The sequence below is a fragment of the Cyanistes caeruleus genome, chromosome 16 (genome assembly GCF_971803275.1).
Source record: "Cyanistes caeruleus chromosome 16, bCyaCae1.hap1.1, whole genome shotgun sequence".
In the NCBI taxonomy this organism is placed as follows: domain Eukaryota; kingdom Metazoa; phylum Chordata; class Aves; order Passeriformes; family Paridae; genus Cyanistes; species Cyanistes caeruleus.
In genome coordinates, this window is record NC_141716.1 from 7,333,344 (window position 1) to 7,358,603 (window position 25,260).

At 46.4% G+C, this 25,260-nt stretch overlaps 1 protein-coding gene across 10 annotated transcripts; it reads left to right on the forward strand.

The window, feature by feature from the left end:
• Positions 1-1,560: 1,560 nt before the first annotated feature.
• On the forward strand, positions 1,561-24,523 carry CSNK2A1 (casein kinase 2 alpha 1). 10 transcript variants are annotated; one of them, XM_086853130.1, is made up of 14 exons: positions 1,758-1,914; positions 13,640-13,833; positions 14,836-14,947; positions 15,866-15,967; positions 16,384-16,434; positions 17,109-17,168; positions 17,805-17,888; positions 18,281-18,391; positions 19,212-19,313; positions 20,217-20,317; positions 21,031-21,179; positions 22,441-22,527; positions 23,183-23,335; positions 24,189-24,523. In XM_086853130.1, the coding sequence occupies exons 2-13, from the start codon at positions 13,733-13,735 to the stop codon at positions 23,296-23,298; spliced, it is 1,176 nt and encodes a 391-aa protein (XP_086709256.1). In that variant the 5' UTR covers positions 1,758-1,914; positions 13,640-13,732; the 3' UTR covers positions 23,299-23,335; positions 24,189-24,523. The 10 variants fall into 10 exon arrangements, with proteins under 10 accessions (XP_086709251.1, XP_086709256.1, XP_086709254.1 ...); XM_086853131.1 differs by lacking the exon at positions 1,758-1,914 and adding an exon at positions 9,269-9,403; XM_086853127.1 differs by lacking the exon at positions 1,758-1,914 and adding exons at positions 9,572-9,825; positions 11,205-11,310 and having other exon boundaries at positions 23,183-24,523.
• Positions 24,524-25,260: the final 737 nt, after the last annotated feature.

Sequence of the window (25,260 nt, forward strand, 5' to 3'; positions counted from 1 at the left end):
AGGAACAGTGCTGCAGGGCTCCTCCAAAACATGGCCTTCCCCCACACCAGCAGCCCCACTCATGCAGGGATGCCCTTGCCTGTCCTGGCCCCAATGGGGTGAACAGGGCAGGGATACCCCAGGGAGCGGGTCTGGGAGGGGGGAAGGGCTGGACCCCACCCTGCAGGGTCTGAACTGAGGTCTTGGGAGGGCTCCATCCCCTCCATTCCCTGGGAAGACACTTCCCCCACTTGATGCTCCAGGGTGGTGTGGGCAGCGGGGCTGGCAGGAGAGCTGGGGCAGGTGGGGGAGAGGTGACCAGCGGCCAGCACGGGAAGGCCTTCGGCACCGTGCCTCCACCGGGAGCCCATTTCCCCACAACAGGGGCCGTTATCAGCAGCAAATCCTCAGAGTGGTCCCAGGGGGGACCTCCAGCCCTTCCCCTCCACCTACCCCACCGCTCTCCCGCTCCGGCCCACGTCAATGCCGCCGCGAAGGTGTCGGAACAATCGCCTGACAAAGAGCTATTTTTAGGGGCCGGGGCTTGGAGCGAGGATACGGCCCGGCTGCTGACAATGGGGGGAAGGGGGCTGGGCTTCCCCCGTGACCACTCGGCAGCAGAAGGACCTGTAAGATTTCCTCGATGACCCAGGCCCTTACAATACAAGGAAAGCGCGAGAGGGAGATACCCCCGCCAGGACGAGCTGCTCCTTTACCTAATGGGAGTGACCCGGGGTGAGGGGCTGCGAGCTTTGGGCCAGCGGCCTCCCCTTGGGGAGACTCCCACACCAGGAGGGAAGTGGGGTGAAGCCTGGCCGTGCTCAGCTTTCCATGAGGCCGGGATGGGGGCAGCCTGGCTCCCTTCTGAAAGGCATGGGGAGATGTGTGTGTGTGGGTCAAAGGGGTGCAGACATAGCTCAGCACAACCCCCTCCCCACCAGGCTGGCTCACAGCTCAAGCCAGAGCCTGGACATGGTGGGAGTACAGCAACCAGCCCAGAGTTGCATATCCCCAGCTAGTCCTGGTCTGAATGTGCCATGAGCCCAGAATCCTGCGTGTGCTCAGGCTCAACCTGGATGCCTTTCCTCCCACCTCAGCTCAACCTGCACCAAATGGGTCCGTGGACCATCCACTCTGGCCAGTCCTTTGGGGGAAAAGTGATGTCCTGGGCTGCACGGCAAGAAATTGGGCTAAAAAGATGAAAGAAAGAGAGAGAAAGAGAAAGAGAGAGAAGGTCATGGGGCGCTGGAATAGGTGAAGGCTTGGCCTGGTTGCTGGCCCGGCTGCCGGCTCAGCAGAGGGATAAATCCCTTCCATGAACAGCACCCAAGACCCCTCATGCCGAGCGCGACCCCACCGCTCTGCGGCGGCCCCGGGGTCTGGGAGGGCCGGTGGAAGGGCTAGTAAAGGGCTGATAGAAGGGCCAGAGAAGGTCCGAAGAACGACGGGGACAGGGCTGTGGAAGGGCCGGGACAGGACGGTGGAAGGGCCGAGGGAAGGGCCGGAGAGGCGCCGGTACCGGGGCACCTCCGCATGCCGCAGTCGCCCCCTGGCGGCGGGTTCCGCTCACAGCCTCACAGAGGGGCTGGGCCCAAGTGGCCACCGCTCCCGGTCGGGCCTCCCGCCGGCGCCGCGGAGGCCGACACGAACCCCGCCACCTTCCCACGGTTCACGGGGACACACCTGGACATGGAGCGGGAGCAAATCCCCGTCCCCCCCACCGCCGCCACCACCACCACCATGAACTACAACTCCCAAAGTCCCCCGCGGCGAGCTCCACCCTTCCCTGCGCACGCCTCCGCGGCGCGTGGCGGGGCTCGCGCGGTTTCCGTTTCCGGCGCGCCTCGCTCTGGTCCCTGCGGCGGCGGCCGAGCCTTGTGCCTCCGCCATATTGTCTGTGTGCGGCGGCGGTGGCGGCGGTAGCGGCCGCGCCAGGTACCGGCGGCTCCGGCGCCCACGCGGGGCCCCGCGGCGGTGGCGGGCGGAGCGGGCGGCGGGGAGGAGGCGCCGCTGCGCCTCCTGAGCTCCTCCGCCCCCCCGCAGCGGGCGCGGTGTGGGCCGGGGGCCGCGGCTGCCCCTCAGGAGAGTGGGGCCGCGGCGGCGCTGAGGGGGAACGGGCAGAGCGGGCGGGTCCGGTGCGGCAGGAAGGGCACGGCCCGCCGCCTGCTGCCCTTGAAGGGGCTCCGAGTCCCCGGGGGGAGCGGGCAGGGGCTGCGAAGGGGCCGCCCCGCTGCCCCCAGCCCGGTGCGGGGCCGCCCTCGGCCGCGCAGGAAGGGCAGGGCCCCGCGGAACGGGAGCCGTCCCCTCCCCCAGCTCTCCCAGCTCGCACGTTCGGGCCGTGTAGGTGTTATTTACCTAAATTGCTCGATCTTGCCTCTTCCCCGCCCTGCCCGGAGAAGCGGGGAGATGCGGAGGGGCATGGAAAGGCTTGTTGGTGCTCGTTTCCACCCCCGGCTGCGCAGGGACTCCGTTCTGGGCCTTTCTGGGTGGAGGGGAAGGTCGTTCTCACGGCTTTCCACATCAGTCTGTGGAAGCAGTGGTGGTCAGTCTTGCTCCTGCTGTAATTTAGTTAATTGTGCCTTGGGACCGAGAGTAGTGTGCCTGTTGGTAAAATGTGGTTTGTAAAAGAGGGGTCAGATAAGATGATGGAACCCCGTGTGTGTCATATCACTTAATTATTTCTTACTGAGGGCTTTGGGTAAAACCAATAAAGTTTGGATTGTGAATATTCAAGCGAAGTGGAGGGGCAAGCGCTGATCCGTGATCTCTGGTAATCAGTTGCAGGACCTGGGGCAATGACACGGAGCTGTTTGCAGGTGGTTTAGGTTAGATACTAGGAAAAGGTTTTGTCTCCTAGAGGGTGGATGGGGACTGAAACAGGCTCCCCAGGGCAGTAGTAACAGCCCCAAGCCTGACAGTTCAAGGAGCATTTGGACAGTGTTCTCAGGCACAAGGTGGGATTGCTGGGGTGTCCTGTACAGGGTCAAGAGTTGGAGTTGATGTTCTTTGTGGGTCACTTCCAGCCCTGGTACCCCTGAGAGGGGTCTCTGATGATTTGAGATTTGTGCTGCGCAAACCTGACCCTGGGCTGGGGCCTTGGGGAGTTGCTCTTGCCCTGACCCTCGTTGCCAGGCTTTGAAACTGGGCATGTGTTTCTGAAGAGGGCTGTGCCATGTGCTCACCTGGCTCCTCATGGAAGCTCAATCCTGGGTGCACTCCACAAATGGGTTGGGAAGAGCACCTGCCAGAGGGGAATGGGCACAGTGGCAGCTGTTCAGAGGGAAAGCAAGTGGACACCCAGCATTTCTGCTTGGGGCTGGGAGTGATTTCTTTGTTCTTTGAACATGCTCTCTTTTCTGAAACAGAATTGCTCAAATTATTCAGACTCAGAGTTGGGGCTTGTACCATCCTGCAAGCTGACTGGGGTGTTGGATATGAATCCAGGGTGGATTCTGGGTGCACCATCAGCTGGGGCAGAGGAATCACTCATCCTGTGGTTGCTGGTTTTGGTGTGATGTAGAAAAGGGCAAAGTTTCTGCTAGGAGACAGTGAGCTTAGGAAGACTCAAGGCAAAATTTGGGGAAAGTGTGAAGCTTTATCAGTTCCTTAATTAGCCCTAAAACTAGGATTAGGGTAGTGTTCCAGTTCCTACAGCACATGCTCTGTATAGACACACGCAGGGTCTGCAACTGGAAGATGAAAACTGGAATTGGGATGTCCTATTCCAGGTACAGGGCAGGCTGTGCTCTGAACTCAGGAGAAGACCTGCCTCTGCTTTGTGTCTGGAATCCCTGTTCTCTTTGGATGACTGCAGGCAGGGAAGGGCTTACTGTAAGGTCCAGACCTTTCCCTGAGTGTGGAGAATGTCCATCTTTGGTGATAGGCAGTGATCCTTTCATCTTGCCAGTGGGGAGAAACATCCATTATTTCACCTTCCCTTAGTGATGTATGTCAATGCCTGGTAACATAATTTCTATTGTCAGTGAAATTTGCAGTCTTCTTATTCCCAGGGTGTGTGGTGGTAGAGTTGGGTGTTCATGTCCTGCACTCAGATCAGAGAGTTTGGCCAGTCAGCTGCTGCCTCCGGGGAGTTAAAACAGGGTTGAGGAAGGGAACATAGTCTTGGTTTTGGCCGCGGCAAAGAAGCAAAAAATCATACAGGTGAAGATCTGGGTGATGTGCCTCAGTGAGGGAATGAGGCACAGAGCATGGACAAATGTGGTGAGGAGTAGATGTTGGAGGAGAAAGCAGACACGTCCAAGTGGAAGGTTCAGAACAGGTTTTCTAGGTTTTTCAGGGCTCATGGGTTCATAGATTGAGGGAAAGTGAGTTGGATGTTGGGAATATGGCTCTTTGGAAAAGTGATAATAAAATTGGCAGTAGGTTCTAACAAATGTGGAGGAAATTGGATCATGGAATGTTGCATGACATTAAGCATGTTGAGGTTTGTGCTGAGGGAGTTAGTGGTACCAGTTTGCTTGAACAAAGCTGGTGAGGTGTGAGAATGAACATGAAAACCTGGGACTGAGGATTGACATGGTAAAATACCATTTCCTGAAGGTGAGACATGGAAAGATTTAGTGTTTGATATTTGGGGTATTTTCAAGTAATTCAGATTAGGTTCATCAGCATGGAATGCATTTGGAGTAGGAATCTGGGGGTATATAGGATGTTGAAAGGTGGTTCTAGATATGTGTAGTTGTAGAGAAAGAAACTATGCTCTGATGAAAGGGACATGTACCCAACTTTTCCCAATTTTATTAAATGGTCGTTGTCCTTATACTTCCATTTCGGTTCTTCTCTATTTTCTCTGTACAGAGCTAATTTTCTCTTTGTCTTTCCTTATGTCCTCTGAGAGGAATAAGGGAAGGGAAGACAGGAGAAGCAAATGGGTGACATTGTGGTGGTGTGATTAATTTTGTGTCACATTTCTGAAGAGGCAGGGATTTATTTCTGGGTTACCAGACCTATCACCTCCACTGTTCCTCCATTATGGAACTGCTTACATTAATATATCTGTTTTAGAAACTCTGTGCATGAGATTGTTGAAATCTTGGATCTTATTGTCCCATAAGGGTCTTGAGAGTAAAAAAAAAAAACAAAACAAGATTTTAAGATCAGGAAAGACTGCTTTGACTTAGTCTGCTACAAACATTTGTTGCAAGATAGCTCTTGGATAAATTTTCTGAGCTTGGATATCTCTTTCCAGGGGCTTCCAAGAGCTGACTTCCCTGGAATTTACAGAATGTAATTGGAGAAAGGGAGTTCTCCTTTGAACCTGAAAAAACTGCTTGGAAGAGGAGGCTGCAGCTTTTTGAGCTGGTGTTAGTGCTGTTTCTGTATGTAGAGTGTTTTTCCAAGCTAGTTTTTGGCCCCTTTTGCCATCAAGGTGCTAAACTTGCATATTGGTAGGAAGGATTAATGAGAAGTGGGATTGTTGATGTGGTAATGGGATCAGTGTTTCATGGATATTTTCTGGTTAGGAGTCCAGTAGAGAAACAGTGACCTAAGCCTGGCACAGCTCTTACCTGCTCCAGTGCTTATACTGTTCTGGACAAATGATTTTATTACCCGTTTCATGCTGCTGCTTTGGGAGGCTGAAGAACAGAAGGGAAGCTTGGAGTTCTTTGTGGACTTGGTACCACCACAGTCTCGCATTTGGAAGGTTACAACTTGAATAATTTTAATTTTCCACAGAGTTTAGTTCTGAGATTTAGGTTATGTCCTCCTTACTGAGTTCTATTTTTTAATTAATATTACCATTTATAGGGAGGTGGTTTCTAAAGCAGGCTGTCCAGCTCCTGCCTGTGTAATGGCTGCATCATACTATGGCAATTTATTTCATGTGAGTGGTGAATAAAATGTGTGCTAGATGGAAAACAATTTTGAGTCAAGGCAAGAGTTTGGCTGCAGGTTTCCCATTGGATAGTCTTCAGTGTTAACAGCAGACCTAGAAAATTGAAGTTACTCACTCTGTTTTTGTAGAGAAGTAGGCTCTGCCCTTGCACCTTCTGGAACAACCAAAGGCTAAATTAGTCCTCTTTTAATTAAGCCAAGTGCAGGGAGAATCCAGCATGCTAATACAGAATTACATGCCAGAACTTGCTTTCCCTGGGTGGGAAAGGTCTTTCTGTGGTGGGAAGAAGTGGCCCCAAATCCTTTTGTGTGTCCAGGGAGCCAAAAAGGTGCCTCTCCCTGTTGCTACCAAAGCCTTTGGAGAAGGCGTTTTCTCAGAGCATATTTGCACATGTGCGTGTGAGTTGTCAGAAAGTCTTTATTTTTAGTGTTCAGAAAATGGATGAGCGTGGACGCGCACAACAAATTAATTTCCAGTCTAGAAAAGCAAGAGCTCCTGCAGTGTTCCTTCTCTTGCAGCCTTTGTCACAGGTTTTTCTATCTCTTACCAGTGTGCTGCTGAATTCCAGCCTTTCTTCCATGTTTGGTTGTACTCCAGGAGGAAGAAGAAGGCTTTTTTGCTCACTGTGCAGCATCTAGATTAATTTCAATTGAGCTTATAAATTAAGTTACAAGTTTTGGCACAGTGGCTTTACTGGGGGCTTGTAAGGTGTGGAGGAGAGTGCTGATTGCTGGAGTTTAATAGCTGGTTTTTTCAATTTGATTCTTGGAATGGTGGTAGCTAGTTTCATCTTGTGTTAATAATGATAAATTTTTAGAGAGTTATGTCAGAACTTCACTTGCTGGCAGGAGTTTGCATTGTGTGTCTCTTGCTGAGCCTGCTCAGTGCTGGCTGAGTGATGGAGATGGTTTGTGGTGCATTGCCTGCTCCATGGAACAGCTGATCACAGGGATTTCCTGAAGAAATAGTTACAGGCAGTGTCCTCTGGTTTATCTTTTGGCTCTGGTAACTGTTCCTGCCTCTAGGAGTTGCATGATCATATCATTTAAAACTCTATAACTTTTAAAGATGGTTGGTACAGGTCAGTTTTGTCAGTTCTGCCTAAATCCCACTCTGTATGTGAACCATAGGAGTCAAATCAGCTGAGTGATTGTCCTGGCAGTACTCTGTGCCTACTAATTAATGAGGAAAACAACTGTGTCACTTAGCAGCAATTAGGGAGGTAGAACTTTCCAGAGGATGCTGCCAGTGGAACCTGATGTCAGCTGTGAAGAGCCTGTAGTGCTGCTGAAATATTTCCCTTTGTGAGCCTCCATGAAGAGTTCCCTGGTGTTGCTGGGGTCTCAGAAACTGTAATTTTGGTAACTGGAATAGTGTGCAAAGCTCCAGCAGTAGGAGATTTAGTTTTGTTAGTGCTCTTGGAAGAAAAAGGAACTGCTTCCTGTTGAAGTATTGCTTTGGCTTTAGGGCAGACCTAAAGGGATATTCCTCCAAAGAAAATCCCCCCGCCTTTCCTGCACTCCCTGCTCAGCCTGAACTGTCAGTTTGGAGAAGAGGTGCAAGAAGAGTTTTGTCGTTGGTTTCTGTTTGGTGTGTATGCACAGGCAGGTTAGTTTGGCAGTGCCTGGTTATATTGCAACCATTTTTATCGGATTGTGTCAGGAGTCCTTGGCACTGGTAGTGAGGATATCCGCTGGGTTTATGCGAGGCTGGGAGTGGTGGCAGGAGAAGCTGCAGGCATGGGAAAGAGGCAGAGCCTCTGCTCGGATGCTGCGGCTTGGGTGTCTTGCTGATGTTGCTGCCCCCTGCTTCTACATGGCCTCTTCCAAGGTCAGCTTTGGGGTCTTTGTGTTTTGGGGCCTTTCCCTTTGATTCATGTGCTGTTGACTGACTTAGGTCTGAAAATAATAGTGTTCATGACCTTGGGAAATTGTTCTGCATAGAATCCCTTAGGAGATGTAGTGAGCAGCATTCCTGTCACTGGTGCTGGAGGTGATCACAGTGTTCTGCTCCAGGTCCATGTGCTGTTGCCAGCACTGATGTTTGGCAAAGGACAGGTGTCCAACAGGGCTGAGATACTGGGGACCCATAGAGGGTTCATGTGAGCTCTGCTAAAATTCAGCTGTTACAGATCTGAACAAAAAGGAAGACAAAGCATGACAGACCTTCTGCCAGGAGAGCGTGTGGAGCCAGAGCCACTGCCAGGGCATCCTGGAGGGTGACAGACATGTTAGACGCTGCTTTCCGAGTTGGGAAAGTGGGACAGTGAAGTTTTTCCCCAGGACTGTGAAGAGTATCATAAAACATGGAGTTACAGTAGAACCATTCCTGTGGCTTCCATAGAGATTGTGGTCCTCATTACAGAGGGTGACTTCTTCATTGGCAGGAATCGTGAGGAATTCAGAGAGGAATCAGTGGAGCTGATGTAGGAAGAGCCAATCTAAATTTAGGATGTTTCTAGTGCAGAATTACTCCAAGATGTTTCTTCAGTATAACTAAATCTGTCAACTGCTCTCCCTACAAACTGGCCATGTCTTGTTTTGAATTAATCACAACAGTTCACGTTTCTTTTTTAAGGGTCATTGTTGAGGTCATTACATATCATTTGTTATTTCTCTACAGTTGGACAAAATCAGCTATTTAAAAGAAATGTGAAAAATTATTTTGGTGGAAAATGCAGTTAAAGCAGACTGTGCTGTTCCAAAACAGTACCCAGAGAAAAGTTTTATTTCAAACCTAAGCTTTTTTTCTTAAAACTCAAATTTTTAAATCTCCTTTTCTGTTGATGCTGTCCCTTTAGTAGGTAAATGATCTTCAGGAAAGGATGTAAAATGTCAATTTTGTTAATCCAGGCTTGTTTCTATTTTAGCTGTAAAATCATAGAAAAATATAGGTTGCAGGGGACTTCTGGAGGTCATTTGTTCCATACTTGTATTGCTGAAGATCATCATGAGAGCACACAAATCAGGTTTCTTTTTTGAGATAGAGAATGTTTTTTTAATAAAGTTGATTACTATGATTTCTTTTAAAAGTAAGCTGGGTGTTGATTGATGTTGACTGCCAGCAGGCAGCACTATAATATTTAGGCATGTCTTGATTTTTTAATTTCAATATTTCTCCAGAATTAGATATTCCCTTAATTCTAAAGGAGCAAGTGTGCTTCTCTGGGAGGATTACAGGGCTATATGAGCTATATGAAGGAAATAATCAGCAGTTTTATGTGATAATTGTAATTCTTGCTCACCCTACCAAATCACATTTTACAGTCATGATTTTAGAGGCCTGGTTTGAGCTTTCTGCTATGAAAGGTAACATCTTGCTTGCAGTTGTAGATGAAAGAAGGGGAATAACCTTTTGATTCCAGACTCTGCACTGTAATTCTGCTCTTCTCCACTGACAGAGCTTTTCTTCTCTCACAACAAACGCGCTGCTGTCTCAGCCTGTTTACAGTCTTAGGCTGGCACAATCGCCACTGTAATGAGCTTACATGGGGAAAGTAGAAGTGAGAGGAAAGTCTCTAGACCTGTTTGGCTGATCTGTCCACCTTGCTTTCTCCTGGAGAGGAAGGTGAGCTTGACTGGGATTCATAAGGCTATGGAAATGTTTTCTTGGCTCTTCGAGTTAGCTTGCTGCAGTTCAGGGCCTGTTTTACTCCTTTGGGACTGCTGTGGGCTCGCTGAAGCCGAGTTCAGGTGGGGTATCAGGAATAACCAGGTTTATGTGGTGTTGAACAAGGTTTTCTAGGTTCACTCCACTCTATCTGGATGAACTTGGATCTTCCTGGCAGTATACTGTTCACATTGAGGGCAAGGCATGCTGTTAGCAGCAATCCACAGGGAAGCCAGTGTCAAGCGGTGTTTGTGTTCTTGGGTACATTATTTATACTCCAAGCCTTATCCACAAAGGTCATCACTTGGATAGCACTTGCAAGTTCCTTGGGACACCAGTCTTCTGGGAAGCTCTTGGCTTTCAGCTCACTGGGAGCCTGTGTAAGTGCTGCATCATACTGGGGCAATTTTGTAGATTTTAAGTTGAGAGAGGTTCCGTGCCAAGAACATTTCCATTTAAAAGGAGAAAAAAATCATTCCAGTATCTCAGTTATTCTGGACTTATAAAAAAGGCAAATTTTACTAGAGGTGAAGTAGGTGTGTTTCTCAGAAACTAATCTGCATGGATTTCTTAGCTGCATTTTGTTGCTGCTTGCTCTAAGTGCATGCATCCGGAAGGACAGGGTGTAGGAAATTCCTGTACTAATTGGAGTAGGTGCTGAAGTATGTATCCTTCACAAAATATCCAATTCCCTATGGGGGTATGGTTGCCCTTAGAATTGGAGTGCATTGTAAGGGTGATAGAATCCCTTTGTAAAAATGAGGGGGTTTGCAACTGGATTAGATTAAAATGTTTTAAAAATCAAAGAGAACATTGAGAGGCTTTTTACCATTTTATTGAACTTTAGGCACAAAATGTCTGAGTTTGCCAAGCTGCTCAGACAACAGGCTACTGTTAGAAGAATTCAAACTTTTAAGAACTGATCTTTTTTAATTAGTAGGCCTTCCAATTAAAAAATTCCTATATGGTGGTAGCACAATTGTTTGTCTCTGGGTTGGGGCTCTGGGCACTCCTGTGGAGTCTGTCAGTAGGACAGGAGCTGTGTTTGGCTCTGTTCTTGTGTGGGATGAGCAGGGTTCCTCTTGATAAGGCTGCTGTAAGAAATCAGCTAATTATCAGTTTGCTAATACTCCAACGGCATTTTTGAGGACGGGCCTGTGTGGGAAAAGCCAGCAGTGAAACTTTGGCACGGTGTTCCTTTGCTGTAGCTGTCATGTGAGCCTTTTTGGGTGATATCTGTCCAAGGGGTGGCACCACAGGGGCTGAATGAGAAGCCCTGCTCTGTGTCCTTGCACAGGCAGGCCTTGGCAGTGAACAGCATGTCAGACTGTGGTTCTGAGCTTTGTCTTCTCTCTGTGACCTCTGGTACACTGCCTGAAAGCTCATGGTTGTTTCCTTGCTAAACGCTTCTCTACCAGAGAAATTAAAATTTTAATGTAGTTTCTGGAGATGCTCAAGGCTACACTGGGCCCTGATCTCACTGCATCTATTTTGATTAGATGATGTTGAGCAGACTTTCACAATATAAATTATTTTGTGATTCTGTCATTAACGCAGGAATTAATAAATTACAACATTCTGTTTGGATTCTGCAGAAATAGGACTCATCTTTTATAACAAGCTCAGGCACTTCTCTAGATGCAATCACTGCTCATACTGTAGATTTTTCTGCTTTAAAACTGCAGGCTCAACTGACGGTTGCATGTCAACACCTGTCCCCATTATCTGTCCTTATTTGTGTCATTCCCTTCTGCCAAAGAGCTTGGATCCTCTGCAAAATAATCCCCCTCCAGGGGCACTGAAGGCAAAAATCTATACAAATTCCTTGGCAGTTTTGAGCAGAGAGTGAGCAGCTTTCAGGCAGGGTAAGTTTGTGTATGTCTGTAACTCTGTTTGCTTTAAAATTAAGTTATCTATGCAGACTCTCTCCCCTTCCTGTGTAAGGAACAGTAGACAATAATACCTACCCTCGTAAATAGACATTGTGTGCCATTCTTAGAAGCTGCAGTTGATGATTTCCTGAAAAAGCCCTTCTCTGAGCAGCCTGTTACAATGTGCTGCTTGAGCTAGGCTAGAGCTACGTGACAAAAAATAGCCACTGTGAAATTTGATCTATCTTTAGATAATGTGATTGATTTTACTTTTTTTTTGTGCTGAAACCAATCTTGCTAAGCTGGGTGAGGGGAGCAATCATGTGTGCTTTATTTATACTGGGTTGTGCTTAAAAATTAAAATTGCTAAGTCATCTGAGACATGTATAAGTTCAGTTAATTCCTTCACAAGGAGTATTGGGCAGAGGAAATGGGCCAGTGCATCTCCTGACAGAAGCACAGGAAGTGAGGAGAAACAAAAACACAGTGATTGAACTTTGAAATCTAATAAATTTCACTGTACGAAACTGTTCTAGTAAACTTGCATGCTCTAGTAATGCCTGGGGACATCTAATTTCTAAGTGTCTGAGTCATGCCACATAAATGCTTTGAGGTCTTAGATGATTGCTGCCTCATCTTCTGAAATTGTATTTTGTGAGAGGACTAGCTTTTTGTCCAGGAATAGACTTACTATATTTTTAGGAATGCTTCATATTCTTCCATTAGCTGGATACACTGCTGAAGTGTCCCATCCTTTTATTGGTCTGAGGCCTCAGTCACCCTTCCATTGTGGACTTCAGGATAGTGCTGTGTCCCTGTTTAACCTTTGGACTGGATTAGTGCAACCCTGTCTACCTGAAGCTGCCACCAACATCATTTGTATGTTAGTAGGTCAAAAAAATGACACAGTGTTGAGCTCTGTCCCACCCAAGGAGGCTTTGTCCATGTCAGAGAGCCCTGTACTTCTATCTCTGGAAGCAGGACCAGCTGCTGGTCAGGTGGTGTGATGCAGTGAAGGACATCAGACCTCTGTCCCCCAGGTCCTCCACCATCTTCACAGCCACTGGTTCTTGTTGGGTCCTCACAGGAGCTGAAGTGCTGCAGACCTCAAATAAACAACAATCCTGCCTGTAGAGCAGGATTTTGCTTCTAGAGTTTTCTTCTGGTGTAACATGTCCTAGTAGCTTTAGCTAACTGCTCCAAGCAGATTTCTAGGTGTTTCCCATTAATGTGTGATTAATGGGACTGTTACTTCCTTCTGCAGTCTGGCAGTTGCCCATTTTCTGTGAAGGGATAAGATTGGCATAGCAAATAAGTATATTAGTTTAGATTACAGTGTTGCCCACTGTTTGAGCACATACACAGGGCTGTATGGCCCTGCCACATGCTGCTACACACCAAACAATGCTTTTCCCTGCTCCAGTATCGCTCCCTTTCCGCTAAGTTATTTTGAAAGCTGACAAGGGGATTCTTATATTTAAACATCTAAAAAGGTATTAACTTCCCCTTGTGAAAGATTAGAGAGATGTAAAAGCACCACATTTATCTTAGGTAGGACAATATTGTTACAAAACTGTAGTGAGTTACTGCTGTCTTAAATATTCAGATCTGGGCGGTAAAATATTCAGACATATAGGATAAAAATACAGTGTTTGTCTCTTGACATACAGTACCTTCCTCTTGAGTGGTTTTGACCAGTCTCAATACTGATAAAACTTACCAGAAGCTTTGCAAAAATGGCATTGTAAGGAGGAAGGGTTGGAGGTGCTTTGGACAAGCAGAATGCAAAGGAACATCTTCAGACCCTTGCAGCAGTGCATTTCTTTCATGTTTGATTAAAGCATCATAATCCAACACAGATGCTGCTGTCTTTTGGACTGTCAGATTTAGTGTTTTGACTGTAGGAAGTTGTGACTAAATCTGGTTCCCATCCCAGCAGAATTGAATTTGTTATGTTGGATGGCCCAAGACTTAGGATGGGGGTGAGATTGCAGCCTGTGTCTGTTGCTTTCAGTCTGGAGCGGAAAGGAGGGGATCTGTCTGCAGATACAGAGCACATGGCATTCTTTCCTTTAGGAAAGTTACCTCTACAACCAGCAGTTGGAAACAAGGTGCTGAAAGTTACCACGTCAGGGGGTTGGTTTGCCAGGGGCCGGTCCTGTGTGAGTGAGAGTAGACAAATGGCTTTCAAGCTCTCACAAGTTATCCCAGGCCTGTGGCTGAGCAGACTCCAACCTCTCCTTTGCAGCAGCTTTTAATGATTAACTTAAATACTTCTGAAGTACCTTGAGAATTTAACCTCTGGTTTATATTCTGTCTGCAGGTGGAGGAGTCTGAGGCCTTTCTCCTCTGTCAGCACTGCAGACCAGGTCGCCTCTGATTTCACATCTCATTTCCGCCTGCCAAGCTGTCTGATATGTCGGGACCCGTGCCGAGCAGGGCCAGAGTTTACACGGATGTGAACACACACAGACCCCGGGAGTACTGGGACTATGAGTCGCATGTTGTTGAGTGGGGGTAAGTCTGGACTGCCTCTGGATGTCCCTGCACTGGGACCAATCCCTGTGGATCCTGTGTAATGATACTTGGGGAGTTCAGGCACCTGAGGCTTTGTCACGCTTCTTGCCAGATGGCAAGGGAAAAGATCACAACTTCTCTTCAGAAAAATGTTTTTTACCAAACACCTAAATTCTCAGTTGTGGAGGAACATTTATAGCAGCTTCCTTAAGAGTTTGAAGAATTTTTGCCAGGTAGTTGGGAAACACCCCCCTTTCAGAGGGAAGAAAATCTATTTCTGAAACAATCCAAACCGTCCTGAGTGCAGGGCTAAAAGAAACAAAAAGACTTTCAAACTGAAGTTGCTGCTGACTTGGATAAGTGAGGAGACTCCACAGACTTAAATAGGTATATGCTATTTTATGACTTGTTGCTTAGCTCTCTGAGTGCCTGGAAAAGACATGGCTGCTTCTCTTTGAAGGAAGGAGGTGTCTAAATTGAGCTCATGACTAAAGTGTCCCAGAATCAGACAGCAGTGGTGGCAACTTCATAGCTCTGCGTTCCAGCTGGGATATGGAGGGCCCAGACAGAATTCTGCCCTCAGCTGTGCAGTTCCCAGTTTCTGGAATGTACACAGTCGTCTGAGCATAAGTGCTGCTTTGTGCCTAGACTGTTTTTAAACAACCTTGTACTTAGATTGTTGCTCTTATTTGCTTTGTTGAATTTTACCACCATTATACAAAGAAAAACAGAACTTCCAGATACAGAGAGAAGGGGCAATTCAAGTTTGCTAATGCTGAAATGCATAGTTGGGCTTTCAGTTCATAGTTTTGGCTTGAATCTGTCTCCAGCAAATGGAAGCTCCCTGTTTCTCTGCTAATTGTTAAATCATCCAGTTCAGGAGAGATAAGGCACTAGTTAATCCCCTTTGCCTGGGAAGTGAGGCAGTGATTGAGTGTTAAGAAGCAGTTTATAAATTGTGATGGAAATGACTGAGCCCTTTGGAACCTTTTCTCTCCACAGAAATCAAGATGACTACCAGCTAGTTCGAAAATTAGGCCGAGGCAAATACAGTGAAGTATTTGAAGCCATCAACATCACAAATAACGAAAAAGTAGTTGTTAAAATTCTCAAGGTGAGCTGGGGATTGGACAAAAGATAAAATCTGTCTTCAGGTGATCAGAAGGCCAGAAAGGGGTTTTTGATGTTCTAAAACTGAAATCCTTAAAGCCTGGCTTTGGAGTGTCACTCAGTGAAACAGGCCATTGTTTTAAGCCTCCTGATATAAGTCCTGCACTTGGTTATTAAGACAGATCTCTGCCTGTAAGGAATTAGGCTCTGTCTTAAAGAAGCTCTGATGTACACCACCTTTTTTACTTGGAGCTAAGCAACATAGCAGCTGACTACAAAATTCTCAGCTTCTCTGAGTGCTGGTGTCCTGGCAGGCTGTCATGGCCATGGCCTTCATTTAGTGACTCTCCAATAGCCCATGGATTTCTCATAGTTAAACATTTGCCATGTGCCAGTTAAGGAGTCTTGGAATATCACAGAACTGTTAGGGTTGGAAAAGCTCTCAGAGATCAAGTCTAGCCAACACCTCAGCATTCATGTCCCCAGGTGCCACATCTACAGCTTTCAAATCTATTCAAGGATGGTGCCCTCACCACTAGAGCAGCCTGTTCCAGGGATTGACAACCTTTTCTGTGAAGAAATTTTTTCCTGATGCCTTTACCTCCCTGGCATGACTAGAGGCCATTTCCTCTTGGCCTATCAGATCATGCTCAGAGAGTTGGTTGTTTTTTTTTTTTAATGCCATCTTCTGGCCTCTCCTTCACTTGGAATTATTGTCTGTAGCTGTCAAGGTTGTGTGGTTAGAAAGGAGACAGCAGATATTTGAGCCCTTACTGGTGTTATGCATACTCAGGTTAAATTGCAAAGGCTCCAATATATTTTGCTGATATGCAGTCATCTAGCTGTTGTCATCTGGGTGTAGAGCTATTAGCCTCATTTTACTGCAGGGCTTTATCTTACACTTCGGGTTTTTATTCTTCAGCCTGTTAAAAAGAAGAAAATCAAGCGTGAAATCAAGATCTTAGAGAACTTGCGAGGCGGTCCCAATATAATCACCCTTGCAGATATAGTAAAAGATCCTGTGGTGAGTAAGGGAGGAATTCAAGGGTTACACTGGGGTTATGGGTGAAGTTGCTCTGTTTGATTTCAGCTCTGGCCTGGCTTTTTGTTTTCCCCTGCTCTTAAATCCTGCTTTTGAATTGACTGATCAGATCAGCTCTTAATCTGATAAACTTCTTTTAGAGGGCCCTTCCCCCACAAGTCCTTCCAGCCCCTCACTCTGTGAGGAAGAGATACCAGTGAGCTGAGACAAGTTAATTCACTCTGCAAACAGTGCTGCTGGAGGCTGTGGGCTTTGGTTCTTGTCTCTCTGTCTGAGGAGAATCATAACTATGTCCAAGGCAGAGGGGTTTTGTGCAGTTTTAGTAGAAAATTATTTCATTCATTATCCTTAATGGAAACATAACTTAACATGGCTGAACCCTTTTTTTTCTGTTTCAGTCTCGAACACCTGCTCTGGTTTTTGAACATGTAAACAACACAGACTTTAAGGTACAGTGTGGGATATGACTTCTCTTTCTTTTTTTGTTTGAAAACCATTTGTACTGTCTTTCTGGGGAAGGAAAAGTACATAGTACAGGCATTTCCTTCCAGCATAGGAAATGCTTTTAAAGGTAAATGCAGTTGGATTGCAGTTGCAGACAGAAGTTTGTAATTAGCCTGTCATTACCATTTTGCCACAAAAGCTACAAGATGAGAATGCAGATTCCAAGAGTTACTTAACCTTGTTAGTAAATGAATCTGTTACCTTGTAGCCCTGTTTTTTTGATCCATTTTGCTTTTATGTGTACAGCTATTTATTGGAACCACTTTAAATGTGGACAGCTTTCTGTGGCCTTCCATACTCCTGGAAATGGGGATTTAAATGTTTCTTTGTCCCTTCATGCTGGCCTGCCTCAGAAGAAGAATGGCTGTGCAATGCCATCCATCATGCTTGTGCTGGCTGGGTACAACCAGAGGGAGATAGTGACAGGAGCTAGGATGTGCTGTCTGAGCAGAGCTGGAAGTAAACTATGTATGGGATTTGCAAAGGAAGAGGAACAGACTGATCAGAGTAACTTGGGAAACTTGAGCTATACCTTCAAATGGATTTGGAGAGTGCCAGCAGACCAGAACAGGGGATTTTTGGATGTTGAACACTGACATGATGTGTTTGTGTCCCACAGCAATTATACCAGACATTAACAGATTATGATATTCGATTCTACATGTATGAGATTTTGAAGGTAAGTTGGTATTTTGCTGTTTTGTTGGTTTATTTCTAGTATTTGCCCTCAGCTAATCCTGTAGAGATGGTTCTCATGTCACTGATGATAGTGACATCATATCACTAAGGGAAGGGAAGAGAGAGCTTATGGAAGAATTGGACAGGAAAATATTAAGTCAGTATCTATTTTTCAGTCTTTTGGTACACTGAGATACCTTAAAATCCTAAATCAGGAATACATGTAGCCTCTGAAAAAAGAAAACTGAGAGCTGTTACTGGCTGGGTTTGTGCTCTGGCATAATGTGAGTCAAATGTTTTCATCCATTCTTCTGAACATTCTTCTAAGTAATTTCTCCTTAGGACTCTGGAGAAGGGAAGCTTGTGTGATCATTAGTGCCTAGTAACTGTGCTCTTACAGACTCTGAAATTACAGTTTTTATGAGGAAGCATGCGAAGTGCAGACACTTGTGTTGCTGGGACCTTCCTTTGAGAGAGGGCTCTAGAAGCATTTTCTGTGATCAGTGAATCTAGTCCAGGATCTAACACTGGATAGTCTTTTAATCTAGTTAGACTTGGTATGTGTGGAAATACTTTAGAGTATGGTTGAACTTCAGACATTCTTGTGACTCCAGCATCTGTTTCCTTTCACCTGCAGGCTCTAGATTACTGCCATAGCATGGGAATCATGCACAGAGATGTCAAACCTCACAATGTCATGATTGACCATGAGCACAGAAAGGTAGTGTGGGTTGGCTGGGGGCAGGGAGGGGTCCTGCTTTTCTGTTGGCAAACTGGGATCCCTTTTGGGTACTCCCGTGTAGTGCCAGAACTCTATGAGAGGGACTCTCCTCTCATGGTGTGGAAAAATGTAAAATGAGAATCTTGTGCTGCTTTTTGAAACTTTACTTGGTCACCTGTAACCTATGGGCAGGGTTGTAAGGAGAGGTATTTTATTTAGACTGCTTGGTGATACGGGTTTGGGGAAAATATGTAACCAGACACTCTGATCAAATTAATTGAAAATGGAAGACTTATAAATTAACTTCAAACTGAGTGCACCAGTGTCATTCAGACAGTGGAAAACTGGAGCATCCCTTGAGCCTTTTTTTCTTTGTTTTCTACCATTTTTAGCTTAGACTAATAGACTGGGGTTTGGCTGAATTCTATCACCCCGGCCAAGAGTACAATGTCAGAGTGGCTTCCAGATATTTCAAAGGACCTGAACTTCTTGTAGATTATCAGGTAAGAATTACCAGGACTTCTTACTGACTTTTCTATGGAAAGTCACAGTGCCATTTCAAGGTAATAAACCCAAAATTCAGATGTCTAGAGAGTTGAAGCCAAAGACAGTCTGTTCCAAAATGTCTGGCAGAAAGCAGTGGCCATAAAGCCACTGAATGAAAGAAACTAATGAGTAGTCTCAGGACCTGAGGAAGAGCTGCAGAACTAGTGTTATGGATCTTGGAATACAAATGTTGAATATTTTTTTAGTAAGGCTGTGTTTGCAGTAAGGTACAGGAATGAAACAAAGCCCCTGTGGGAACAGCAAGTACTGCATGAACTTCTAAATTAAGCTATAAAAGCATCCCCTTATCTGATGGCAGTTTGCATTATGGAAATCACAGTGTTCCTGGTGACTTTCAGACCATGCTGGTTCTGGAAAAAGGCATATCCTCACCTGCCCATGGACCATGGGGAGTCCACATCTTTTGTTGGTTGTTGCAATGCTTCCTTTCCCAACACACATTTCTCAGTCGTTTGTAACATTGGAGACTGCAGTGAAAATAGAAGAAAGCTCTGATCTTTATTTAAAATGCTGGCAAACAAGGATGGAATTAGGATACCTGCTGTCCTGCTAATTGCTGTATCCCAGTTTGAGTAACTGGAACACTGAGCTGAACAGTGGCTTAGGGATGAAGATATGTGAAGATAGTTCAGTTTCCAGCATGACATGGCTGTGTTCATACCACCTTGGCGGGGGGTGGGGTGGAACCCTGATAGTTTTGGAGGTCTGTTCTTCTTAATTCATTAGAAATTGAATTGTCCTTCTGGTTTTGTACAGATGTATGATTACAGTCTGGATATGTGGAGCTTGGGTTGCATGTTGGCTAGTATGATATTCCGAAAGGAGCCATTTTTCCATGGCCATGACAACTATGATCAGGTGAGAGCTGGTCATGTACAATGTCTGTTCTCTTAGCACCATGAAGGTTTCCTGCTTAGGCTTCTATGGAGTTATCCAGAGATTTTTTTAAGCCTTTCTCTAATGGCTTCTTTGCTCAGTTTGAAGCCACATTCCTTTTCTCAAGTGTGCAAGATTATGTAACCAATTAAATAGAAATGGATTTATAGAGCTTTGTACTTAAGAGCTCCTCAGTAGGTGTCTGGGAAAAGCTATAGAAATAGTTATATTAAGGCTGGTGTGTTCTAGTACATAGTTTGACTATTCCTGAGGTTATTTTATGTGGAAAGCCCTTGCCACTACTCACTCTTGCCCCACTCTGTATAGAAACTGTGATTTTGGTACAGGTTTATACAGATTCTGAAACCTTTGATGTCTTGCCTTTAGGCCAAAATTTTTATATTTAAACCTTTACCACATGCTCAGCATGTGACTGCCATGCAAATATTCTGGAACAGGGAACCTTCTGTTCTCAAATCTTTATTTTGGAGCTCTCTGGGGTGATGCTTCACCTTTCACATGCAAGATCCAGAGTTTCTGCTTTTTTGACCAGTTATTCTTGCCTTCCCCTCTGTTGGTTTTGAATATTTTCTTGCTGCTAAGGGAGGTAGTGTTGCAGGGTCTCAGGTTTTAGAGATTTTAGGGTCTGTGGCTCCCCCCTGGCTGCCTTGGGGTACTGAGCTCCAGCTGTGAGTCAAGACATGTTCCTGATGCCTGGGACTGTGTGGCTGGGGAAGCCAGAGACACAGGCTGACCCTGTGGCTTCTGATTCCTACTGCTGGGACCAGGTTCCAGCTCCCATGGGAATGTGCTGCTATATCTTCATGCAGGCTCTGCTATTACCATACCTGCACAGCAGTGACTTGTTTTTGTTTTTGTTCCCAGCTGGTGAGGATAGCCAAGGTGCTGGGGACAGAAGATCTGTATGACTACATTGACAAATACAACATTGAGCTGGATCCACGTTTCAATGATATCTTGGGCAGGTGAGCCAAGGTCTCTTTGGTAGACCCAGACATTTACAGCTTTGTCAACAGACCTTGAAATGAACAAAAATTTGTGGGAGAAATCAGAGCCAGAATTTTGAAGAACTGACACTTTGTGCCTTTAGTCCCTTTTGCCAGTGCTTCTTGTAGTCCTTTATATGGAAATGGACCTGAGGAAAGATTTTTAAATGTCATCCAGGCAATAAAGGAACTACTGGAGCAGAAAGCATGAAGGGCAAATGCTCTCTTCAGTCTGGAGGAAAAAAAACAAAACTGTTTCTCAGCATTAGAGTGCAGAAAGTCAGGTGCTGCTAAAAATGGAATTTTCATGGGGTTTTTTGCCCCTCATAGTGAGACTAAAATTAAAGGAGCTCATGTTGGGTGTATAAGAGATCAGGAGAACCTGCAATTTTAGGCCTATAATCCATTCTGAACATCAGTCCTGCTGCTGTCTGGGGTTGTGGCAGGGCCATGCAGGGGCTGTGGTGGCCGAGGTGGCTGTGCTGGGGCTGTGACTGCTGTGCCACCACGTGGAGACACAGTGACACTGCTTCAGGTTCTGGAGTGTCTCAGTCCCGCGGCGGCTGCACGGGACTGCTGAGGGAGCAGCCTCCCTAAGGCCTGGACGTCTGTCACAGTTCTTCCTCCTTAAGAAAGTGAGTTTTGACATCACTGTCCCCTGCCTGGCCTGATTTGGGTCTGTTTTCCTGCAGACACTCCCGTAAGCGATGGGAGCGCTTTGTCCACAGTGAGAACCAACATCTGGTGAGCCCAGAAGCTCTGGATTTCTTAGACAAGCTGCTGCGATACGATCACCAGTCACGACTCACAGCGAGAGAAGCCATGGAACATCCCTACTTCTGTAAGTATCATTTGCTGTCCTGAGAGTTCTGCCATGGGAAACATCTGTTCCCATGGCTTGTGCACATGGGAACTGAGAATGGCAACAGTGATAGGCCTGGTCTCTGCAAGTGATTTTGCTGGAGCTGAGGCTGCTGGTCTCTGTGTGCTACCTCTACCAGCCAAGGAATCAGTGTAGGGTGCCCATGCTGGGCCCATGAATCAACAAGTAATATCAAGGAAGGTCACCTAAATCATGTGATTTGGCATTGCTTTCTGCAGGTGTACATGGATTCCTGTGTTTGGATAAATCCAGAGAATTCTGATCTCTTGATAAACAGGCATTTTAACTCCTGTTGCTAAATTGCTTAGCTACTGCTCTATTCAGGTCTTGATTTTGCAAGCAAAAATGTAACTTTCAATAGTAAATGTTTTTAAATGGTTGTGTTTTTTTTCACAGATAATGATATCTAGGGGTTTGAAGCAGCTGCAACAGTGCATAATGTCAATATTTGCTCAGGTGGTTTGGTTTTGGGGGTATTTTTGCTGCTGCTGAAGGGATTCCCGTAATTAACAGACTGTTGATCTGTGTTACACCTGTTGGAAAAATCCCAGGGAAATGTTTTGCAAGTTATGAGCATTAGTGAAGCCAATAGCTTGGAATGTGAGAGCTGGACAAACATTTGATTAACTTGTGTCCGCAGAAAGATAAATGTAGTGCTGAGCTCAGCAAAGTTTGGAGTTCCCTTGTCTGACACAGAAGGCCTGGGAGGCAGGAAGGGGTTGTCCCAGTTCAGGTGAGAGCATTATTTACATGCAGCTGAAGATACAGAGTTAGTCAGTTGTGATCATCTCATGGAAGACAAGTTCTAGTGACACACCTGACAGCTCACAGAGATGTGTATAGAGACATGGCACATGACTGTAATTAGTGATAATCTTTCTGCTTGCTACACCCATATTCTGGGTTTGGCTTTCTGCAATTACACAGTTGCTTAGCACAGAAAGATCAACTTTGCTATAATATCCATCAGCTTTTCCTGTCACAGTCCTGCTGAATCCCAAATCAGATAATTTAGCTGACTTTCCCTGATATCATGTGACCTTGTTACCTTCTTGAGTGCTTCCCACTGGAGTTGGTGGAAATGTCTGTATTTTGATAGATGATGGTTGATGTTATTTGGCACAGGCAGAGGACTGGCTGAGCACAGAGACCACAGGCAGTCTGTATGCCTCAGCAGCTCTTGGCAACACAGCACTTACTGGTAGTGTGCTCTTCCTAGATCCCATTGTGAAAGACCAGGCTCGGATGGGCTCGTCCAACATGCCGGGTGGCAGCACTCCTGTCAGCAGTGCGAGCATGATGTCAGGTCAGTTCTGTCAACTCCTCTTGGTGCTTGGTGTGCTAAAGCAGTTGTACATGTGGGGTGGGTGGGAGGGAGGGAAGGAGAGTTCAGCAGGCAGGGCGGTGTTGGATCATCTCCCAGGACTGGGGACAAGGGCAAGGAGAGCTGCAAAGTGGGTGGGAGAGTGTGATAAGTAAGGCCTTGGGCAGCCTGACCTGTTTTTCTGGTCTCATTTTAAGAAGTTCTTTGCAGTTGATTTTCGGGCAGCAGCTTGAAAGACAGTCCACTGGCACAGGCTGCCCAGAGAAGTCGTGGCTGTCAGATCCTTGGAATTATTTAAGGGCCAGGTTGAACAGGGCTTGGGGCAACCTGCTCTACTGGAAGGTGTCCCTGCCCATGGCACAGGGGGGTTGTATTATGAGGAGCTTTAAGGTTACCTTTTCAACTCAAATCATTCTGTGATCCTGACACATATCTGCCCATCAGTAACACTCAGGGGTGTGCAAATCTGTGCCCTTCCCAGAGCTGCAGAGAATAGTGACAGATCTTTAACCTCAGATTATTTTGGCAGCTCTGAAAACATAACTGACCTGCACAGCTCCTACTTGACTTCAGAAGCTGTCCTGGATAGCAGTGTGCTGGTTTTACTCTAATTCCTGCTTACCTGTCTCTCTTCCAGGGATTTCTTCAGTGCCAACACCTTCACCCCTTGGACCTCTAGCAGGCTCACCCGTCATCTCTGCCACCACCACCCTGGGGATGCCGGTTCCAGCTGCTGCGGGCGCCCAGCAGTAGTGACGGGCTCTGTCTCCTGCTGCCTGAGCTGAGTCAGGTGGGGAAGAGGTTTCCCCCTCCACCTCTCCTCAGGACGCAGCTCGTGCCTGGCAGGGGAAGGGAGGGGATGAACGCTTTGGAGACACCGTGTCTGAACTGTTGCTTGTGGATTTATAGTAGTTCAGTCATTATATACAAAATTATTATAGGCTGATTTTTCTTTTTTTACTTGAACTTTTCGTAACTCAGGGGATTCCCTGAAAATACCTACAGATGGAATACTTCTTGGACAGTTTTTCTTTTCCCCCCCCCCCACCCCTCCCAAAAAAAAAACAAAAAAAACAAACCAACAAAACAACTCTTCATGTAATAACAAAGATGAATCAACAGCATTTCCAAGCTCTTGCATCCTGCTGGAAATCTCTTCTCTTCATGTTCCCACCATTATTCCTCCACAAGCCTACACCTTGGAGGATTGTGCTGTTCTCCAGAGACTACCAAACCAAGTCTTCATGAGGCAGGGGAGGGGATTCTTAAAGTACCACTCACTTGAACCCCATGTCCTGCATATGTCCCAGCCAGGGTACACTGAGGAGACAATTCCAGTAGGGAGAGGTGGGATAAGCTTAAAAGGAGTAAGTGCAGATAGTGCCCAAAACCCTAATTGGATTGGATGTCTCCTTAGGAGTCAACCAGAATGCTAACTCACCCCTTGCATGTAATTTTAGTCTTTAAAATGAAGTTACTGATCCAGTTGGAGTCCTTAACACCTCCTGAGACAGGTGCTCCTGTAGAGTAAGCCCTGCTCTGATCAGCCCCTTTCTTGTGGAGGGTTCTTCCAGCCGTTGCTTGGCTTGGATCTCTGGAATTAGTTTGTTATTGGGTATATTGTTTTTAAATTGTTTCTATAGGTTTCGAGCTGGTGGCTACTTAAAGCTGGAAAAATCAGACTGCGCCAAGTCCGATCCCACATCTTCACCCACCATCCCCTCCCTCACGTGCCATGTGGTGAGAATACCAGTTACCTCACAGTCTTGTAAATATGCACTGAGAGGAAGGAGCGAGGAGACGTTAAACTGAAATGGTAGATCAGTAATTGTGGACAAATATTATCATTGACAACGGAAAAGCACCCTTGTTACAGCCCTGCTACCCCTTGCTGTGTATATATACTTTGTCCTTCATATGTGAAAGATCCAGTGTTGGAATTCTTTGGTGTAAATAAACATTTGGTTTTATTTATCGAGGTTAGATTTAAGTTCCCTGTGTAGAGGCCTCCCTGGGGTGGTCATACACTGACACAGGAGTGGTGACAGCCACATGTGCCCTGGGTGGGCCATGTCCCTGTCACCCCATGGGGAGCAGTGCAGAGAAGCCTTACACAGATGTCACAAGCCAAAGTATCTCCTGGGCGAAGGACCTTTTGCCATAACAGAAAACCCTCCTCTTCTGTCTCAGCCATGATGGTGGGGAATTGAGGTGATGAACCACTCCCTAGGTGTTTATGCTTGTTGCGCCACTCACTGGATTTCTGTGACTTGTTTTCAGTCACCTAGTGCTAGGGTGGCTCAGCTGGTGTGGCTGCAGGCACAACGGTGCATGTCCCTCTCAGTGACCTCTCATCCCAAAGCCATTGCAGCAGTTGTTCCCCTGGACATTGAGTGTGATCTTCACGTTCCTCAGCGGGGGCTGACGCCTTGGCCTGCAGCTCCTGTTTGTCACAGGCACCCATCCCTCCTCTGGAGAGGATGGACATGTGCTTCCACCTTGCTCAGTTTATTATAAGATGGAGTATGTGGGCTGATATGTGGGACATGGAACACTGCCCCTTTCTGTGAGGATTGCTGGCAGGGAGATGAGGTTTTTCACATACACCAGGATAACTTTCTCCTCCATGCCTTCATCCAGTGGAAATCCATTGTACTTAATCTTTTATATCCTAAAGTGATGTGAAAGTTGGACTGTGTTGACTGTTACCTCAAT